The sequence below is a fragment of the Quercus robur genome, chromosome 7 (genome assembly GCF_932294415.1).
Source record: "Quercus robur chromosome 7, dhQueRobu3.1, whole genome shotgun sequence".
NCBI classification, from domain to species: domain Eukaryota; kingdom Viridiplantae; phylum Streptophyta; class Magnoliopsida; order Fagales; family Fagaceae; genus Quercus; species Quercus robur.
In genome coordinates, this window is record NC_065540.1 from 35,306,192 (window position 1) to 35,329,018 (window position 22,827).

The 22,827-nt window shown below is 33.4% G+C and overlaps 2 protein-coding genes across 2 annotated transcripts; both read right to left on the reverse strand.

The window, feature by feature from the left end:
• Positions 1 to 965: 965 nt before the first annotated feature.
• LOC126693224 (probable protein S-acyltransferase 1) lies at positions 966 to 7,460 on the reverse strand. Its single transcript, XM_050389134.1, has 6 exons — positions 7,058 to 7,460; positions 5,587 to 5,769; positions 5,203 to 5,508; positions 3,908 to 4,129; positions 2,607 to 3,075; positions 966 to 1,264 (listed from the first exon to the last, which is right to left on the reverse strand). Exons 1-5 carry the CDS (start codon positions 7,205 to 7,207, stop codon positions 2,644 to 2,646), a joined length of 1,293 nt encoding a protein of 430 aa, XP_050245091.1. The 5' UTR covers positions 7,208 to 7,460; the 3' UTR covers positions 966 to 1,264; positions 2,607 to 2,643.
• Positions 7,461 to 14,625: 7,165 nt separating this feature from the next.
• LOC126693226 (histone-lysine N-methyltransferase, H3 lysine-9 specific SUVH1-like) lies at positions 14,626 to 21,312 on the reverse strand. Its single transcript, XM_050389135.1, has 3 exons — positions 21,148 to 21,312; positions 18,215 to 20,696; positions 14,626 to 14,991 (listed from the first exon to the last, which is right to left on the reverse strand). Exon 2 carries the CDS (start codon positions 20,404 to 20,406, stop codon positions 18,277 to 18,279), a length of 2,130 nt encoding a protein of 709 aa, XP_050245092.1. The 5' UTR covers positions 20,407 to 20,696; positions 21,148 to 21,312; the 3' UTR covers positions 14,626 to 14,991; positions 18,215 to 18,276.
• Positions 21,313 to 22,827: the final 1,515 nt, after the last annotated feature.

Below are 22,827 nucleotides of genomic sequence, written 5' to 3' on the forward strand. Positions count from 1 at the left end.
TGGTTTCTCTTAAATAGAGGATCACATCGTTGGACGATGTGTTGGAGATCCTTTTCTTGTAGAACCAAGTTTTCTATCTATAGGCAATCAAATGGCAGTTATTTCAGTCCAATATCTAGTGACATAGTGTAACTTAGAAATTTCACTCATTTGTATTAAATATTGATCAAGACTACTCTTAACGTCTTCTACAAACACTAATTATTTGTATATTCGTCTATTACTGCAAACAAGTGCTTGATATTTATTGATTTGCATTACTCTATTTGCATTATGTTCTTTATTGTTATTGTGTTGCCAAAATCCTCTTAATTAAGGCTATACCGAAACCACTTGAGAACATCAATTTGACATTTGTTTTTTAATCTTTTTGGTAAAACAGTGATTATAGTTTATGTCGTTGGAGTTCAACATGATTCAAGTACAAAGTGTCTTATGATTCCTGTCAAAAAAAAAAATTGTCTCATGATGGCCAAAACATGATGTACATGTTTTTTTGTGAAGAATCCAAGGTTTTCATATTCTTGGTTGCTACTCATATTGTTCCCAACATTTGGATCTGGAAGTTGAACGCATCTGGTAGATGGGTTTTAGTTAAAGAATCATATATTTAGACTCTTCAGCAAATAAGCACTTGAAATTGCAATCTCTAGCAGTTGCAGCATGCTCATATGCCTCCTATCCTATCTACTAAACCACATCCAAGGATATTTTGGAGAGACAGGAGAAAATAATAGAAAGTAATATTAATTGTCATTTCTTTTCTTCAAACTAAGCTGATAAACATTTGCCACACATAGTGAATCCAAAATGGTTTTCCAATTTGCCACAAATTGCTTTACACAATCTAAAATTAGGAAAAATTTAAACCACCATTCATTAAAAAAATAAAAAAAATAAAAACATAGATAGAAACATGAAACAAGAAAATTAAATAAAACAGTCCAATAAACATCTCACAAGATTGAAACTTCATTCTTATGTCTGCATCGATAGTATGCAGTGGAAATGCTAATTTACAAGCATTGATTTTTTCCCCCAACTATTTTCACTACTGAAAACAGCTTTTGGATATGTTAGACAGAAGAATGACTTAAATCATTTGCTTGCTTCTTTTTGTTTTTTTAAAATTTACAGAGTACATTACATCTACATGACCAACCTTTCATTTTAGTATCAATCATCGGCAAACCAGCTTTTTAATCCATCAACTAATATGATCTGAAATGCAAGTGCTGATTAGAACATGAGCTAGCAGTCCAACCTGTGTATAAAAAAGAAAGCCACGGTAAGGCCATCCATAAACAGAAATTGTCAATAATTTCTACTTATAAAGGTCAGATTGACAAAGCAGGTCCTTTTCGTTTTTTTTTTTTACTCAGTAGGTCACTGGCCAGTTGTTCCAGGCAATATTTGAGTAATATTTAAGTTTATTCTATCTTTACATAGCATTAGCATACATAGTACCTAACATAACCATATCAATGTTATATACAAATCTACAATGCTCTATCAGCATCTCACCTAATAAAGTTGATCTCTCACCCAAAAGTAGCTTTTAATGGATAGAAAAGGAAATAATAATAAAAATAAAAAAGAGCAAAAAAATAGTCTCTTCAATAGAAACTTCTTCCTTGGATTTATCATGCACTCTTATACAATCTGCATCAACCAAATATTTCTTTCAAATTTGTTACTCTCATAATTTGAACACCCCAAGACACGTCTCATTCCCCTTTCCCCCTTCCTCCTATGTACCTGAAACTTCATTAACTTCTTCAAGAAATATCTGGAACTACATTAAAGATGTGTTATGCACCTACATCATGTGTGCCTACTTCTAGTTAAACTTAGATTGGAAGAATTTCAGTTTCACATGCTATCAGTTCAGGGTGCAAATTGCTAGCAGAAAATTTTGTATCTGAGGCACTCAGAAACAAAGGAAGAGACCCGAAAAGCAGAGACAAGACCCACTGTTGATAAATCTGGTCTCCTCACAAGCCCAATATAACACATTTGGAGGGCATGCCTGCACCGCTCTACAGGCATCTGAGCAAGCCCTTGATTCTTACCTCGATGTTATTGACCAGGATGGAATGACATCAATACAGGCCTCTCCTTAAATAGTAGAGGTTTCACAGATCATAGAGATGAAAGGAGTACAAAACCGAACACTTTCTCCAAAGTCAATATAATGAATATTCATTGTCACAGACATCTAAATTTAATTCGGGAATAAGATGAGGCTCTTATAATTTCAGGTTTCAAATGAAAAAAAAAAAAAAAAAAAAAAATTATATATATATATATTCTGTTTGAAGCAGTATAGCATCATTTTTGTACTTGAGATTAAAAATAAAAGGCAGAATTATGTGTTCTTCCTTTGGCCAATTGATAATTTTAATATTTGAGTTTTATCTAGCTTGTATGAGAAGTCAAGATGACCACGTTTTTCAAGAAGCAAATTGTAGATCAACCATTGCTTAGTATTCTTACTGTATTACATTATTCTTTCTATCATATTCTTCATGCAAAAGTACACACCTAATTAAAGCACAAACATATAGTTCTATACGTAGTATAAAACAAACAAGAGGAAGTTCTACCTTTATCTCAGAATAATCAGTGATGTTCCAATGGAAGCTACTGAGACATCTCATCAATAGTTATACCTCCAACAGTGGAAGTCCAACGTGAATGACTCGGTTCTTGACCAGAAGCTTTGGAATTTGGATCAGATCCAGTATCTCCGTCTTCCATCTGACTCTTCAAATTATCATCAATACCAGTGTAATCCAAATTCTGTAAAATATAAGGAACCGAGGCATCACCATCCTCGCCAGGCTTATTTCCCTTTTCAATATCAAATTTCTCTTTGGAGCTATTGCAGCCTCCATCAAGATCTGAACTGACAGATACCTGTGCTGGGTACCCATTTTCAGACACCCAGGCTCGGAAATTTATCAATGAAGGTGGGAGCTTAGAAAAGAATCCCTCTTTGATGTTCCCTATTATCCCTTTAGTAAATGGGTTTTCCTTCTTATCGTAGTGGTACCGAAAATTCTCATAAGTTGTCTGTGAAAAAGCACATGCCAAAATACAGCAGTAAGAATATAAGAAAAAATGTACAAATTCAATGTACAGACAGGGTACAATGAGTAATAGCATATCATTATGTGACTAGGTAGAAAGACACAGCACACAAACAAAAATACATGCATCCATTCACACTGCTAGAGAGATTTTAGTCCTAAAAAAACAGTCCAAAAGTCCTAAACATTAAATTATTTTATGTGAATGAACGTAAGTAAATGTCAATAGTTTTTTACCCCTACAAATGCAAAACCAGACAAGCCTGAAGAGCGTAGCTCTATCCATAGAGGCAGCAGATGGTGATGCTTGACATCTCAAGGTAATCATAAAAATGGGTGAAATGAGAACACTAAAAACATACAGTGATCTTCCCTGAGGTACCATAACTGAAAGTGTTTCAGTTAATGACATAACAGCCACTGATTAACCTGGCATGTTGATGATTAGTGCTGATATAAATTATAATGGCACTGCAGGATGATCTGCCCTACTGTATTTCAAATTCAACCACCCTAAAAAGCAGTTTGAACTTTCATGGCTTCTATTATGTTTTCCTTTCTTTCTGGTGAAGGACAAATCTTTCTTTCACTTTCCAGCTTCTTTTTCTTCTTCCCTCCATATATCCAAGTCCTAGAATAACTATCAAATCTCCTTGTATCAAGACCCTAAAATACACTATTAACCATGCAAACCTACAGAAGAAACCTATAAGATCTGTCTTCATCAGAAAGAAAGGAACACCAATTTGATATTGTAATTCTAATAGTTAATTCAAACAAATAAAGGTAATATAAATGAAGAGCAAGAAGGTCACCTGGTTGGTGCAAATCAGATAAAAATGGAAGAGGGTGAGCCCACCAACAAACCAGACAGCTATGAAGCAATATAGTAGGAGGATTACTGATAGTATATTATGTGACACTGCAGTCCACAAAGTGCGTTTTTGCTGAAGAATGTCGACCATAGAAAACGCAAACACATATATACACAAGAGGGTTGATGACAATATAAACATTATGAAGAATGGATAGTTACGCTGCAACCACACCAATGAGGAAAAGGCTGATTAGTTTAAAGCAAAAAACAAGTACAGGAATGTTCTTAATAAGAGAGAATCAAAATTCCAGCTTCATGTCAAGTGAGATCATTGGAATAAGAAATCAGGAAGAATTATGTTAAAGGGATGAATTATATTGGATGAGTGAAGCATGAACAGCCACCATTTATTAAGAGTACTTCCCTTAGAAAGCATAGTCCAGGCAATAGCATCACAGACTCTGTTTATACAAAGAACTTTCAAGAAGAAAAATTGAGTTTCTAGAAGCATTTTCAATATCTTCTTTCTTATGTTACCCAACCATAATTTTACGTCTTTTTTTTTTTTTTTTTGGTGTGAGGAGGGGGGGTGGGGAGGGGAGAAAGGGGGCAGGGCTGTTCTGAACTCTGAACTTTACAATGCACAAAATTCATGTTTCCGTATGGAAGCACATCAAATGGGGCTTATTTATGAGGATCGAAATCAACAGGCCTGTTATGCAAAAGATAATCTTACACATTCATTCCATGATTATACAAAACAAATGTTTAAAGAAAAATTCAGAATCAATTAACAATATTTAGTCAAACATAGTAATTATAGGATAAACAGTCAAACTTATTTACAAATATTTGAATTATTTGTTATAAATTAGTTAATGTATTGTTTAATTGAGTGCAATCAACTGTTAATTTGCTTTAATAACAGAGTTTTTATCACTTGACTCTATATCTCAATTATTTTACCACAATGGAATTTATGTCAATTGCCTATTATTCCACCACAAACATCAAGTGCTTGCCTAAAAATGATGAGAGATCCTTAACCGAATTAAGATAGAAATGAGGTCCTCATTTAGTATCTAACCTACCCTCACTTTCAAATAAAAGCAAATAACCTTATTTGAATGTAATTTAATAAGCACTGCAGTCAACTAAGATTATTTCTGAAAGTAAATGTACATCAGTTTAAAGACAAAACAAACAAACAACAAAATACTAATTAAAATCTAGATGATGTCCTTCAAAAACTTACTGAAATTTCAGGATTAAAAGTGACCACAGGTAACTTACCGCTCCAATACATTGACCCACCCATGGACAGTGGTGATCAAATTTCTGCACACAGTTATTGCAGATAGAGCAATGAGAAGCACGTGGTGGACGATAAAGCAAGCAAGTGTCACAGAATTTCACTTTTAGTGTGTGACCATTGACCGTTACATCCTTTGTCCTGGGTAATTTTATGTCACCAACTTTGTCATTTATCCACTCCATAGATGGTGTGTAAGTGTATGCTTCATCTGATTCAGGTGGCTTTGAGTTCCTTGGGATTATTCCTGGATCTCTACCAGATGTCAGGAAGAGAAAAGTAAAATCCTGACAAAACCATTAGAGGTCAGATCAAGCATCATTTAAAACCCCAAACCTACAAAGTAAAGCATCAAATTTACTAACCAAAACAGTGAGAACCAATCCACCGATCAGTACAGGATATTTAAGTGGAGGATCATCTTCTTTGATCATTAAACAAATCGTTCTTATGCAGAATGTTATTGCAGGACCTCCAATTAGAAATGTAGTTAAAAATAGTGATGTTGCATCATGACCAAAGATTACTCTCCCGCCAAACAAAAATTTCTGACATGAAAGCAAAGGTGCTTCATTAGTGTTAGGAAATATGATAACATAATGTAAATTAGCTTAATCCTAATCAAATGTCAAATATTCACCCTACTGAGATAGCCATATAATAATTAAGAATCAAAATGTAAGCTCTACCAAACTGTCATACAAGAAACAATATATACAAGTGAATGGAACCCTCTTAAAGTGACAAAAATATCCTATAGAGATAGAATACTACAGAGAGGGAGAGAGAAGCCAGTACTTAGAAGAAGGCAAGACAAAAAAACTTAATTAGTCCAACAACTTTCAAATCTATCACATAACTTGATCTAATTGGTAAATGAGATGCATCATTTTCTTTCCACTTATAATATATGTATAAACTCTCAAACCATGCACTACAAGTATTATTACAGTTTTCTTATGGAGATAAGCAACCAATAAATTCACTAGAATTTCATTACATAAATGAATGTAGTAATCAATTGCTAATGAACAGGATATATCAAACAGATACTTGGAGAAATACTTCTCTTCAGGTAGAATTTCTGTCTGGATATAAAACAAAGTATATACTGAAATAATAGTTAGAAAAAGGAAATTGCACTTCTGTTTCATGATCAGATTAAAATTTTCAAATTTAACTACACATCAACAGAGTTGTTTTTTATTATTATTAGTAGATGAACAACCACCAAATATTACCATTAAAGATTAAAGGTGAAAAAAAAAAAGCCTCACGGAAGTCATTCCTCTTTAATCAATAGGTATCTATTTGGGTAAATTAACGTAAAACCCAAGCCATTGTGTTTCTCATTTGATCAAAAACAGATATTTAATAAAAGCATAAAAATTAACAAAAACTTTTTATTGAACAAGGCATAAACTCAACAAAACAATGCGCATTGATAGATTTTGAATTTAATTGCACAGATCTTCCCTCATTAAACAAAGCATAGAACTTAACAAGCTAAGCACATATACAAATGTCATGTCTTGATAAAAAGGAAAACTGAAATGGCAACAATAAATATGAATTTCCCATTTGACTCTTGTTGTATAGGGATTAAATTATAAAGAATACATCATCAGCCAAGAAGGCAAATGACAATAAATAATTCATCATCAATAAAAATAATACTCATAATGAATGAAACAAAACAAATGCCACATAATTCTTGAACCCCATATAAACAAAACAAGGAATTATATATTAAAAAAAAAAAAAAAAAAAAAACCATTGATAAAAACAAATAAAGCAGACATTTTGAGAGAGAGAGAGAGAGAGAGAGATGATTACATTGTTACCCTTCCAAACTTGGTAGAGCCTGTAGGGGTTGGATTTAGAATAGGGAATGGAGTTGGGTTTTGACTCTTTTGAGGGAGAGGCCAAGCTGTGGATTTTGTTTCTACTCATATTTGTTTTCGTTTCTTCATGCAAAGAACCCATGAATTAATTCAACCACACAACCATGCATGATGATGGGTTAAAAAGCAAAATTAAGCAAGCGAATGACATGAGAGATTTACATGCAATGAATGAATGTGATTTCAAATATATATATATATTTGGTTTTTGTCTGAATTCATTCATTCATTTTCTTTTTTTTCACGTATCTCTATGTCTCTCGCTCTGGCTTTTCTGAAACAAAAAAAGAACAACAGCTACTCCCCTCTCTTTCTGTCTCTCTCTCTCTCTCTCTCCCTCTCAAACAGACAAAGTTTGCTGTCAGGGTCGTCATGTAACGATTTTCCATATCTTCCCGGCTTTTTCGGGGCAAAACCATTTTTTAAAGTAAAAATAATAATAAAAACGGTGAGATTAGTTTTTTTTAGGATTTAATAAAAAAAAATTTTATTTTAGGTGAGGCGTGGTTCAAATCATATAGTAATACTTAAATACTCCGAGAGGCACGGAAAATAGTATTCTTTCCTTTCACATTTATGGTGAAGTTCATTTATTAAATTTATAGTATGGTCTACTAAGAATATGAGAAAGTACCATTTATCTATATTCCGAAAATACCTAAAAAATTTTCCAAATCGCAAAAGTTCGCTAGCTTTTTTATTTATTTATTTTTTACATATATGATAGTATTTCTTTTTTTTTTTTTTTTTTTTTTTTGCTGAATACATATATGATAGTATTCTAACTTAAAGGTGTTCACTTTCTAACTTAAAGATGCTAGGTTTTTTTTTTTTTTTTAATAAAATTAGTGTTGGTGACGCAAATAGTTTTATCCTAACTGTTTTTTTCCAAGAAAAAAGCTATAATTGGTATACAAGTTTGTTTTTAGATAGATAGTGCAGAGGGAGAGGTGTGGTTCAAATAGCAAGTTTTTCAGTTTCTTTTTTTCTATTTTTTAATAAAGTTGGTATTGGTGACACAAATATGCTTATCTTTTTTTCTAAGAAAAAAAAGTTATAATTAGTGTACAATAAAAGTGATATTAGTGATAAATTTATTTGAAAGTGATTTTATACCAATCATAATTTACCACCTTAACAAATGTATAAAATAAGTGTATTTATGTATTTTATGTGTTGGTTTGTTTTAAGAATTTTACCTCCAAAATCATTGTTTAAAAAAACTACAAATGAGTTATGCCAGTTAGAATAATAATTAAATTTATTAAATTTGTGGTAAGCTTACAATTTTAGAACGATTAACAAATCTATATATCTATATAAATTAATAAGTAAAATTAAGAGAAAATCCAATTAGAGTTCAAATTAGAATTAAATTAGAGTCTAATTTTACGCCACATGTCTCATCTAATCTAAATTTTTAAATTTTGGTTCCAAGTTAGTTAATTTAGTGTAAAAATTAGAATTCAATTAGAGTTTAATTTTGTACTACGGGTCTCATCTAATATAAGTTTTTTTTTTTAATTTTTATGCCAAGTGAGTTAATTCAATGAAGAAAACGAGGATTTCAATATAAATAAACCATAAAAAAACCTAATTATATAATCAATGCTTAGAGAAAATTTAATTAGATTGAAAATTGAATTTTGCTTTTGTTAGCTTTCCATACAAATTAAATTGTTTAAATTTTTGCTGTTATTTTTTCTCTGAACTAATGAGTATATTTTTTATACTGTTTCTATTCAAATATTTTTTATGTCAGGATTTTGAACGTAACAAATTGTAATTGAGCTGAATGATCCCATGCATCTATCCCCATTCAATTTATGAAATACTATTAGACTAATTTATTATTTTATTTTGTATTGTATTTAGTGAAATTTTATGGATATTGATTGTAAATTGATATTGTATATTTAGTATCTAATAATGATTTTTAAAATTATATACATATAGCAGTGAAACTTAGCGTAACCAATAACATAAAAATTGCAAGTAAAAATTATTTTAAAATCTTCAAATGTCCTAGTTGAACTAATATCCTATATGTTTTATAACCCAAGCTAAGATTAATAACACCACTATAATTCATCCTATGTGTAAGCACAGATTACATACTAGTTATCATAGTATTAAAGCAATTGATCTATGTACTTAAGCTTTTAGACAACTTTCACAATTTTAGAACAATTAACAAATTAGCACAGTATTAAAGTAGTTGATCTGTGTGCTTTAAGTCTTTTATTTTGCCCATTAAGAATTGGGTCTTCAAGAGATATTAATGGGCATTTGAGCATTTCCCTTGGAACCCGTTTTGTTTCAAAATGAGCTTTTATTGGGAAAGCTTATTCAATGAGGTATGAGATAATATAAGAGTAAGTCTAGTGTTACAAACATTTCTACAACTTTGCCAAAATCATGGCCATGAGCCTTGATTCATTATATATATGTGGAGGCTTGAGCCCAACTTCATACAATAGCAAAATTCGGGCTTTGAACCTATTCTGTGAAGTAGTGGAATTTGAGCTTTGGGCCCGTTCCGTAAAGTGAGAAAAAATGGTAGATCACAAGCCCAATTCATGATATAGAGAAAACAACAACATGAGACCCAATCCGTGAACTCAAGAAATATGACAAGTTGTGAACCCATTATGTGATTTAAAGAAACTGTGGACTGTGAGCCAGTCCCATGAAGTGAAGACTTTATGGGCCATGAGCCCAATTTGTGTAGTTGGATAGAATATGAGCTTTCTTAGGCTATAAAAGGAATTTAACCCAATGTAAAATAATGTTGATATGGCAATGATTGTCCAATAAAATTGTGCCATTAAAATTGTGCCATGAAGCAGTGAAAAAAGAGTTCTCAACAACTATGAAGACACAACATGCTAAATTCAAAACCTTGCACCACCTCATGTTCTCCTACAACTTGAATGATCATCCTCTACCTGATCCAAATGCTTATAGAAGTATTGTAGGTGCTTTACAAATTACAATACCTAGGTTCACCAGCCTTGATCTCTCATTTGTAGTGAATCAAGTTTGCCAATTTATGGCCAAAGGTCTTGTAGCTGAATTGACAGCTCCTCATACACAAAGTGCTTGGCGATCTAGGGGGGAAAGGGTTCGAACTGCGGGGTTAGCAGCATGTTATAATTATCTCTCCAAAAAAAAAAAAAGTTTGCCAATTTATGCCTTGATGAACTGCCCCACTAATACACTATCTAGCTAATATCAGACAAATACTAAGGTATTTAAGAGGAAAATTCAATCATGGGTTTCTCTTTTACTCATAAATGAATTTCTCCAATCACCTTGGGGTTTTTAATTTTCCCTAGCCATAATCCAATTACATGGTTAATTAATAAGCAACCCATAGTTTGTAGATTAGATATTCTACCGAGCTTGAATATCGTGCCTTTGCCTCCTCAGCTGTCAAACTCTTTTGGCTTTGCATGCTTTTCAAAGATTTAGGGGTGTCCCTTCATCAAGTTCCTACACTATGGTAATAACATTTTAGCATTAGCCATCACCTCTAATCCCATGTTTCAAGCATGAACAAAAACACATAGAATCTAATTTTCATTTTATTCGAGAACAGATTTTTTTTTTTATAGATTCTACAAATAAGAAAAGAAATTCTTATTTTTGGGTCATTTGGAAACCTGAAAATGGAGAATAGACACCATATTTACTATTTAGAACCTGCCCAAAAAATAAGGGTATGTTGGGACCCAAATAGTTTAAATAGAAAATGTCATTTGGCAAAAAAGTCAACAGTTAAGCAACTATATCAGTTGATGCAAAAAATTTTCCATTTTACACATCTAAAACCTACTTTTTCTATTTTACACTCTCATTTTTACAAAATACCCACATCAATTTGTCTATTATACACATTTATTCAAATAAAATATTCATTTCTTTAACACTATCATCTCTCTCACAAACCCAACACAACCACACAACCACCATCATCAAGCAACCACCATCATTAACCCCATCAACCTAGCCATATGAAATCCCAAAGCCCACTAATCAAACAAATAATAAAAAATGGATCAAAACCCAAAAGCCATAGATCCGAACGGCAAAGGTCACACACTTTTGCGAGACAATGAGAGAGAGAGAAAGAGAGCCGCAAAGCAGTGGTGAGAGAGAGACTTGAGAGAGGATAAAAAAAAAATTATTAAAAAAAAAAAAAAAAAAAAAAAAACTCAAACGAAGTGTCGAAGGCATTTGTCAAGCACTACTACTCGACTTTCGATTCGAATTGATCTACTTTGGCGAACCTGTACCAGGAAGGCTCGATGCTGACCTTCGAGGGGCAGAAGATACAGGGCTCACCCAACATCGTCACTAAGCTCACCTCCCTCCCTTTCCAGCAGTGTAAGCACCACATCACCACCGTCAATTGCTAGCCCTCTCGCCCCTTTAGTGGCATGCTCGTCTTCATCAGTGGAAATCTTCAAATTTCCGGCAAACAGCATACACTCATCGGATTGTTGGATTGGAGAGGTTGAGAGAGTTGAGATGAGAGAAAGAGAGACCTATGATGAAATGAGAAAGAGAGAGTTGAGATGAGAGTCAGAGGTAGGAGAGAGAAAAAATATATATCAAAAACACGAGCTACAGTAACCGTGCATATATGCACAGTTACTATAGCAATTGTGCATAAATGCACAATTTTACACCCACTTATGTGGGTTTTTTTCTCAAAATGTGTAAAATGAGCACATTTTTTCTATTTTGCACTACTTTACATCAAGCAGTTGCTCAAAGATCAGTTTGCAAAAGAAAGAAGAAGTGAAGGGAGAAAATTTATTATTGAGAGCTTTTAGTGGGTTTGAGTCTATTTGTGATGGTTTTTTTTTTCAAATTTAACATTCTAAATAAAACAATGTTTTATGCTCTTTAAAAGTAAAAGACAATTTCCACTTTATTGGACTTATTTTTTCCGTTGAACACAAAAAGAAAAAAAAAATGAATTACTTTTTCTTTCACACTAAATGCTAAGAAATGTGCATCAAAATAAAGTGTTAACTTCAAAAGAGTTAGACCCTTACAGAAAATTTTTAGATATTCTTGGAGTACGAAGAAATTGTACTCTCTCCTCTCACATTTATGATGGACTCCACCATGAATTTAATGAATAAATTCATCATAAATATAAGAGAATGGAGCATCATTCTCCGTGTTTTAGGAATATCTAAGAATTACTTAACCCTTACTACCAAATAATTAATTGAAGACAAAACTAAATAAAAATAAAAATAAAAAATGAGATAGAGAGTAGAAATATGAGAAGGAAAGAAAGGAAATACAGAAAGTCGAATTAAAAAAAAGGGCTTGAGGGACAAAAGATGTATGCTGAAAATAAGAAATAAAGGTTGAATAATCAGATCTAACTCAAAACAAGATTGACCAGCCATGGCTAGTGGTTAGTCAAAGGAAATCTTTAAAATATGGTTAGTCAAAGGAAATCTTTAAAATATATATATATAAATATATATATATATATATATATATTATGTTAATATTTTTTTGAAAGGAAGATTATGTTAATTTTATTAAAGGAATTTATATGTTGTTTATGATTTCCTTTCGTGGGTTCATATCACATGCAATGTGACTTAGTTGGTTCAATTAGATCTTGGTATGTCGGTTAAAATTCCAACTTAGCTTCCACATCATTCACTACTCCTTTTTTACTGTCTCCTCCACTTTTCCTCATTTTCTTTTCTTTTCTCTCAGTAACCAAATATTTATGAAATTCAAAAAATAATTACTACAACCGCGCACCCTTGATAATATGGTCATTTTATAAGTATAAGTATTTGTGGAGTATAAATATTTGTAGGGTATGGAGGGCAAGAGTTGAGATTTAAGTTTCTAAAAGAGGGTCTCACACGCATATACACTTAAATTAAAATAGAGTAGAATTTCTATCTTGTTAAAAAAACAAAAAAACAAATTTACTAAACCACAAGAAACAAAGGCATTTCACCACATTATTTATATTTGTAGGGACCACCCCTATAACCTACAAACAAACGAGCCATTGATATTTTCAATTCAACCAAAGACAAAGAACAATGTGGCTCTCCACTCACCGCAGTGATTCCTTGAAAGAAAAACAAAAGAACAAAAAACCATCATTTGAAAATTTTTAAATCCAACCCCATTTTAGTACATTCTCTAACCCTGTTTTGTGCAGAAAACTTTTAGATTCAAAAAAAAAAAGACTTGTGGTAGGCAAAGACTTCATGCCAACAACGCCAAGCTGGTTGATGTAGAATTTGTGGTAACCAATTTAGACTTGTAAGGTTGCCATGAAATAAAGGAAAATGATGGGCAGTGATTTTCTCGATTACACTATTGAAAGAGTGGCTTAGGTAATATTTAATCCTGAAGTTCATGAGATGAGCTTGATTTTGTTTAGTTGCTGAGAAAAAACAAAGGAAAATGAGGGCAAGTGAGAGGAGACTGGAGAGTGAGTTATGGATTTGTTTAGTTGCCAAGAAAAACAAAGGAAAATTGGTTCGTTAATCATAGATGAGGTGGAAATTGAATGGATTTTTAATTAAATTGGCAAATCTTTAATTGGGCCAATTAAGTCGCATCTCACAAATTACACCTTTTTTTTTTTTTAGAAATAATTACAACATGCTGCTAATCTTACAGTTCGAACCCTTTTTCCCCTAAACTCCCAAACACTTTGTACATGAGAATGTACCAATTCAACTACAAGACATTTGGCCTCACGAATTACATCTTAGTTAACAATTCGGCTAGTGGTCAGCCACAAGCCAACAATTAATAATATAGAAAAACATATAATTTTCAACATTATTTTTACAAAATCATTTTTGCAATTAAGTCATAACATCATATCCTGAGTCCTGCCTTGAATTTTGAAATGAAATACAAAAATTGACAATTATAGCAATAACTTGAAGGATGAAGTACTTTCTCAATTTATTCTGCAACTCCTTTTCCATTCGCACAATCACAGCTGTAGCAAAGTGTTGGCGCACCAAAAGGTCTAAAACCAATAAGATGTCCAGTAACTCCTTCAATCCACTGAGAAATATCTTATGCATCAGACATATACACAATACATCTCTCTATCTCCAACGATTTATATATCTTACCCATAAAATAATTATTACTTTCCTAGAGATAATCTCCAATTGGTTTTACAAGTTTTTACCCTGGCTAAGCGCAATGCAATAATAATTACTAACTCTCACATGCCTTGCAAAGAGAGAGGTTGGTGCGGAATTTTCAAAATATTAATCCAATAATAAAAACTAATTACACAATCCTAACCCATTAAGTCATTCATTTTTATTTTTGCTTACTGGAGTAAATATTGAGATAAGGCTACCTGCCATGACCTCTTTCAGACCCCATAAAAGTGAGTATTTTTATCCTTTCCCTTGTAGGAGAAAAGATTTTGTATTATAAAATATACTTGGAGCATGTATAGCCTCCATCAATAATAAAATTGGAATGCTTGTTGAGAATGGGTGCATGAGACAATCCTCAAGTCTCAACCACATACAAGTGTACACCTTGATTATGAGGAACTCTTATGGAAAAACTAGTTTGACTAGAAAAGAAAAGGGCAGAGATGGAGGCCGCTAAACTAAATAACACCACAGCTCTGCTTGTAAAGTATACAACTTGCAAATATTAGTACATACACATTCTGAGAAGAGATCTTTGGTGTCCTCATTCACTACAACATAGTTGGGAAAATTTTGGCATTCTTGCATGCCAGACAAAGGTACATCTCAAAATAATGCGTCCAGCATTCCTGAGTCACCTTGAATCTCATTCCCGCTATCAACCACAGGTCAACTGAGAAACAGAACAAGAGGATATGCCAATGTGAGAATATATTTTCAGCAAGCCAAAATATTCAGAAATTTTAAATATTACAAACCTTCAGATTTATAACAGAGTTTTTTTTTTTTTTTTTTTAATTAACATCAATATGACATATACTTTTATCACCTTACCGTTTCTTCTTTCCTTTTTTTTTGACTGAAATGATAGAAATCACATTACTAGTTCTAACCCAATAGGGTTGCATGATGACATGATACAGAAAATTGTGTTTACTGCAAACACACTAATATAAGAAAGATGGGAAATGTTAACCAATGCCCTAAGGACATTAAATTAGGAACTATTTTTAGAAACATTTTATGAGAAAATGATAAAGCAATTAACTTTTTTGACATCTTTTTATATTTCCTATGAAAGTGGTTTTAAAACTTTTCTAATATAGTTTATTAATAATTGCTCTAAAAGCACCCGTTAACATGACCCATATAAGATTTATGATTTGATAAATAGTGATTTCAGGTTTTTTACAATATTTGTAGGTGGTTTGCTTACATTGCTTCATTTAAATTTCGAATACAGATTGCAGCCAAGGGTTGGACAGCAACAAGTGAATGTAAAAGCAAAAATTCTAGATCTACACCTGCTAATGAATCAACCTAATTATACTCGTTATGCAGTGCCATGGGGGGTCAATGTTGAAAGGGTTTCCCTGATTTTGAGAGGATATATGTCGAAAATGTTTTCATTGACACAGCCAATATAGTGCGGCCATGTCAAGCAAGCAACCAATGTGCCATTAGATCATTGTCTCTATGACAGCTTTAGGAGTCTGATGTTTTTGTTAGTTTAATACCTATCTAATGTAGACGAACTGGAAGCCTAAACTAAGTCATTGGTAACCATTGTGGCTGAGTGTCTGTGTAGTCATCCTTTTACCAATCTCTTTTTATTGTTTGTTTCTCAGAAGTTTCTATTTGACAGTTTGACACCCTTTTTTTGTTTGCTTTTGTCAAACATGTATATGTTTCCAAAAATTGTGAAAACAGAAACAGTATCAAGCAACCTTAAAAATATAATTTAAATTTTCAGGCATACAGAGTAGCAATATTTATCGATCTCCTCTTATTGTTTGTTTCTCAGAAGTTTCTAATTGACACCATTTTTTTGTTTGCTTTTATCGAACATGCATATGTTTCCAAAAAATGTGAAAACAAAAACAGTACCAAGCAACCTTAAACATTTAAATTTAAATTTTCAGGCATACAGTGTAGCAATACTTACAGTGCACCAAAACTTTAAACACCCAAAAAAAAAAAAAAAAAATCAAACCGATCTACAATGAATGATTTTATTATCACTGACAGGTTTTTTTCCCCCTTGTTTTCTGAGAAAAGCCAAAGTTATTTAACATCTTGACAAAATATTATTTTACTAGTCAACCATACTAAAAGTCTAAAACCTAAATCTTAACAAAATTAACGAGAAAATTTATGTGGTGGATGATTAAATGAATTTAAAATTAAATGCAACAACTTACAACAGACAGATGAACCATACAGTATGATCCAACATAACAATCAGCCTGATGAAATAATGACCAGCACCAATGAGCTATAGCTCAACTGCACTTCCTTCTCCCATTATAATGGAATGGAGGGTGAGTTCGTGTGTTCAAAACACACTGGGTCCGTGTGTAAATTACCTAAAAGAAATAAAGGGGTAAAACGCACTTAGACCACCTGGTTTTGAAATTTCTGGCAAATATAACAATTTTCTTTGGCTTGGTTTAAAAACCTGTGCCTTAGTAGATGAAAGCCCAGATAGGTTTCTCTTTGTTCTGTTTTTATTTTCATCTCAAGGTCATTAGTAACAGACCAAGTTCAAATCTTTAGATCAAACCCATGACACCCAGGAGAGAATATATCATTAGATTGTCACTTCCAGTGCATAAGTTAAGTTGAAGATTTTTGTTAGAACCTAAGGGTGAGGAGGAGGAGGAGCTCAAAGTTGTTCCTGCCATGGTGGCTGAGGGACAAAAGATGAGAAAAGGATAACTAAGGGTGTGTGAGTGACCTGTTTAGGAGAGGACCCAACCTGTAGGAAGACTTCAAAGTTCAAACACGGTCCAGCAATCTCACATGGACTGTTACTTTTTGGATGGCGCATGGACAAGATTTATTGTATGGTTGGAACTATCTATTATATCATTTAAAGAAAATAAGATGTGACAAGATTCTAATTGAGAGTTTAAATATAAAATAGAATATAAATTCAATTAAAAATATACATTAGAACACTGACGTAGAAAATTGTATGGACTCAAGCTTATGTAGCAAAAATTTTGAGATCAACCAAAAGTCATACTTCTACACACACACACACACACACACACACACACACACACACCATAGATAATAGGAGTTATAAAAAAATAATAATAATATTTTCTAGGTTGATATGTTATGCCACTTCTCCTGAGTATGGAAATGCACATGCTTATTTAGGTATTTTATACATTACTATAACCCCAGCACAAGATGAGGCCTATGCCCTGCCTGCTTGCAACTCCAAATGATTATGTCTCACCCCTAGACATGCTCAGCAGTCATGCTTCAGACATCTTTAAGAACATTGGACATGAGTAGCCCAAGGATCTATAGAGCAGTAAACAATGACTATTCCTCAGAATTTCTTTTGCTAGTCTCTAGATAAGCATAATCTATGTGCACACCTCCAAGCTGTTGATTTTACTGGTTGTTAAAAAAGATCACTATGAAAGATTTGGACAACACTGGATTAAAGAGACAAGGAAAGTTTTGCTATGTGCAAAAGTTGCTGGCTCAAGGGCAGGTTACCAGGTCTATATTAAACAAACAAAATATGCAATATTACCGTATTATGTCTTCCAATGGGTAAAAACCCAGGCTAAATCATCAAATCCAGCAATAATTATTTAACAAAATTTGGTCCATGAGGTATTTTGGGGGGTGGGGAGGACAACTTTGACTACTTTGTATGAACTCCTTACTAAATATTTGTGAATGTAGACTCTTTAACTCTTGCCTTATTCCAGAATTTTGAAATACTTTTCATGGTGCATGTTTAAACATTTTGCATAATCCACTGATTATAGAGGATTTGTAATTATTCAATAGGAAAAAATAAAACAAGCAAACAAAAACATCTTATCTCAGGGTAAGCAATGAGTATTTGGAAAGTGAAGACCTCTAACCTTTTTAAGAAGATTAAGTTAGCAAGGACCATCCTCTTTGCCAGATGCCCATTGATAAACCATTAATAAAAATAACCTTTGCACTTTACCGACCCACAAAGGCATTTTTTCTTCCTCTGGTCTGCTTTTTCAGGCGGTACTGCCCCATAATCATATGTCAACTCTGTCATTGGAGGAATGTGTCTAACCGCATGAAATGTAACATGGAGATCAGATTCATTTTTATTTTCACGTAAAATTGGCTGCCAGGATACATTTGGAGAGCAGCTGTGATTCATAAAACGACCTACATTCCCAGCATTTTTTGCACTTATGATTAGGGGATGTGGGATCTTTGGGGCCTCATTAGAATCACCTGGCAGTTCAAAAAGTGGATAAGTGCGGGTTGCATCAAAAATGTAATCATCTTCATTTTCACTTCCAAGCTCCTCCAGCTTATCGCTGGCAATAACTTCGCCTGCATATTCACATATAAAAGCTCCAGCACGAAGGGGATCCCAGGACCTTAGACCCCAGCCTCTATCCTTAGTTTTAAACACTTCCAAACGAACTCTCAGACCACTTTGCGATATTCGGTTCCGGCAATTAGAAGGACACTGACAAGAAGGACCACACTCATATAGCAATGACTTTTGGTTCACAAGAACTGAATTTGCATTATAAGGGAGGTAACCTTCATTTTTCTTAATGCAAGAGCAGTTGCTACCAGGGAGACATCCACCAACACAATTACAGCCAGTACAAGGTTCTATTGGATCAACTGGTTTTTCATTCTTGAGACCAGGAAAATAGGTGAAATATGCAGGGCCCTTCTCATCATCAACATCATTTACTAGAGAAACAGGTGCACTTTCAGCCCCAGAAGTAAGATCAGGCAATATAACCCCAACCCTAGAATTAACTCCATCCTTCCATTGCTGAATTAATTTCCAGGTCAAGAACGCTTCAGGCTGGCCAGGTAACCTGACAAGTTTATACTTAAATACATTGCGACCTGACTTTCCTTTATCTACCCATGACTCCTGGATTTTGTAAAGACCATCATAGACATATACCTTCCCGGTTGGATTTGCAAAATCCTTAAAGCCCCGAATCACTCTAATCTCATTACCCCGGTGCAAGCTTTTCTCCAAGGCAAGGTTACCTCTTTCAAGCTTCTGATCCATTACTTCCTTATCTTTCCGGAAGTGATTCCCACCTTGGCCACTATAAATTAACACACCCCCATCCTCCATATTATCATCCTCATATCCTCCAGATGAAACAATGCTGACTGCTAAGGGCTCTTCACTTTGACTGACCTTCAGACCCATGTAATCAATGCCAGCCATACATGGTGCGTGCAATCCAATCAAGCACAACTCCATCCTGAAAAAGAAACAATCCCCAACTTCAACACCAGGCACAGCTCCAACTCTCTTCTTGATATTTGTCCGAATCCCTTTGTTCATCAAAATTGCACCCGCTCTTAAATCAGGTCGTCTTGTTACTCCTGGAACTGCATCCTTCGACTCTTCAATTTGGTTAATCTTTCTTCGGATAAAATCATATATCATGAGTAAGCATCCAACCGACTCCTTGTCAGCTTCAGCTCGCCGGATCATGTCAAATGCTGCAATATTAGACGATGCAAGAAGATTTTCAATTACTGAATCTATGTCAATTTCAGTTGAGGCAATATTGATGTCCTGGCGAGCCCTAGTCCTCCTCTGTGACCTACTACTACTCTTTGACCTCCCTGCCTTTCCGGTATCATCTGAATCGTGCATGCTAAAACTACTCGAATACTGCCCATCTTCCTGCACATCCCCACTTTGGTGTCGTGACAGAGCACGACTTCTAGTAACCCTTCTTGAAGACCCTGTCTCACCATTCTCATCTCCTGCATACTGAGTCTGCGGTGTCCTAAATGAGGTGATTGGTACCGCATTTGATATTGGTGCATTTCGATTTGGTACAGGTGGCCTTTGAGGCTCTGGTGTAGCAAAAAAGGGGTAAAATGAGGCAGCCCCAGGTGGGAAAGGACCAGATGGTGAAACACAAACAAAGGGCGCACCACCTTGGGGATTTGGAAACGAAGGAAAATTAGGTGCTGATGCTGATCCGAATATAGGAACAAGACACCGCAAGGGCCTCACATTCATTACCCTAGACTTATCAAATGACCCAGAAACAGGAGTAGAGTCTTCCATCAATACACTTCCAGACAACAACAAAAAAAACAATCTTTCCCAAACACCAACTCCCCTAACACAAATTTCTATACATAATCTACTTCTTCTTCTCCTCTTTACAACACCAACCAATCAACACAATATTTACTTTTAATAAAACTACAACACCAACATATTCTTACAAAACAAAAACATAAACGTTTCAGTAACAGAATACTTTACAGTAGAAGCAGAAGATCTTCACAGAATCACTTAAAAGATTCAAACTTCACATCCAGGCCAAGATTTTGGTCAACATAAGTAAATTGCTGCAACATGAAAGCAGAAATGAAGTCAGAAAAACTAAAAGAATCTGAGCTAAAAACATTGAAATTTCCAGGGCAGAGATTAAAATTATCCAAAATACTTGCATAAACCCTCAAACCAAAAAGAAAGCATGTGAGCTAAAGTTGAAGTGAACATGCAAGGTCATTAGAAACAGAATCAACAGCCCAAATTTCTGTTTATTTCCTTTTACCCAATTTCCCATTAATTAAAAAGAAACCCAACAAGTATAAATTTTTAAAAAATTTATTTTAAATGATGGGTTGTGAAAAAAGAGATCAGAAGAGTGAACAGAAAATAGTAAAAAAATTAAAATGTAAAGTGGAAGATGCTACCATAGATCAAAGGCAAAAAAAGGCATAAGAAATAAGACAGATCTAAATCAAACATAGAGAAAGCTTAGAACTTGGAAAGGGAAGATTTTATTTTGTTTACCTGACATGGAATTTTTGGAGATTGGAGAGTATGAATTCTGAGAAGTTGGGGAGCTTCTTATTACAATGACTTTTTATTTTTTACTTTCCCAAACACAATGCACTCTTTTAGTTTTCGACTTTTCGTGTTTGGTCGTCTTGGGATGAAGAGGGAATCAGGTGTGTCTGAGACTATGATACTGTTGTCTTTGATTAGTTTGATGCTTATGTGGCAGCGTTTTACATTGGTTTAGTATGTGAGTAGAGATAGGGGATCATCACTTATGTTTTTTACCTTGGCGTAAATAGTTCAACTGAGACGGAGAGAAGTACTAAAAAATTAAATATACAGAAGAAGAGTCAGAAAGAATTGCTGTTGACTGAGACTTTGTTTGACCTTAACTCTCAAGTCTCAACCAATCACGTGTGAATTAGCTCCACGGTTAAACTTATGCTGCGCACTACTCTACAAATGTTTTTTTTTTTTTTTTTTTTTTTTGGTGGCAAAAATATGATCTCAATCCTTACCTTTTGGGATCATTGTGAATTTGGTGCTTAAATTTAGTAAAAATCAATTTAATCATGTTATTTTTAACTTTCAAGCTTCGTTTGGAAGTTCATAAGAGAAAAAAATGGAATAAAATGAAATAATCATAAGATAATAGAAAGAAATTGAATAAAATGGAATGTATTTAAATAAGAAAAAGGAACGGAAAAGAATATAATGGAATGGAATTAAGTAACATTGATTAGATGTTTTAAAATAAAGGAATAAAAATAAATAAAATGTAAGTAATCTTATTTGGAAGTAACATATAGACTCTGTTTGAGAATTCATAAGGAAATGAAATGGAATGGAATGATCATAAGAGAATGGAAATGAATGAAATGGAATGAAATGTATTTAAGTAAGAGGAAAGAATGGAAAAGAATTGAATGAAATTAAGTAACCTTAATTGAATGTTTTAAAATAAATGAATAAAAATGAATGGAATGTAAATAATCTTATTTAGGAGCAACATAGAAGGAATGGAATAGAATCATTTTATGATAATATTACTATTAGACCTTTATTTTAAAATAAAGAGTTGAATATATAGGGGTATTTTGAGAGTTTTAGTAAAAAAATTATTAAATCTAATTCAATTTCCTCTCATTCCTCCCAATTTTGGAGGGAATTAAAATTTGAGATTTTAAGGCTTCGTTTGGAAGGGGGGAATAAAATGGAAATGAATGAAAATAATCATTTTAAAATATTCTTCCCTTCCCTTATTTAGGAGTTTTAATGGAGGGAATGAAAAGTTCATTCCCATGTTTGGGAGTTTAAGTAATAGGAAATTGAATGGGTAGGAGGGAACACTCATTCCTTTCTATTTCCTTAAAATCTCAAATTTTCATTCCCCAAAATTAGGAAGAATTGGAGGGAATGGAATTAGATTTAATGATTTTTTTTACTAAAACTCCCAAAATACCCTTGTATATTCAACTCTTTATTTTAAAATGGAGGTCTAATAGTAATATTGTCATAAAATGATTTCATTTCATTCCCTCCATGTTGCTTCCAAACAAGATTACTTACATTCCATTCATTTTCATTCCTTTATTTTAAAACATCTAATTAAGGTTACTTAATTATATTTCATTCCATTATTTTCCCTTACTTAAATGCATTACATTCCTTTCTATTCCCTTATGATCATTC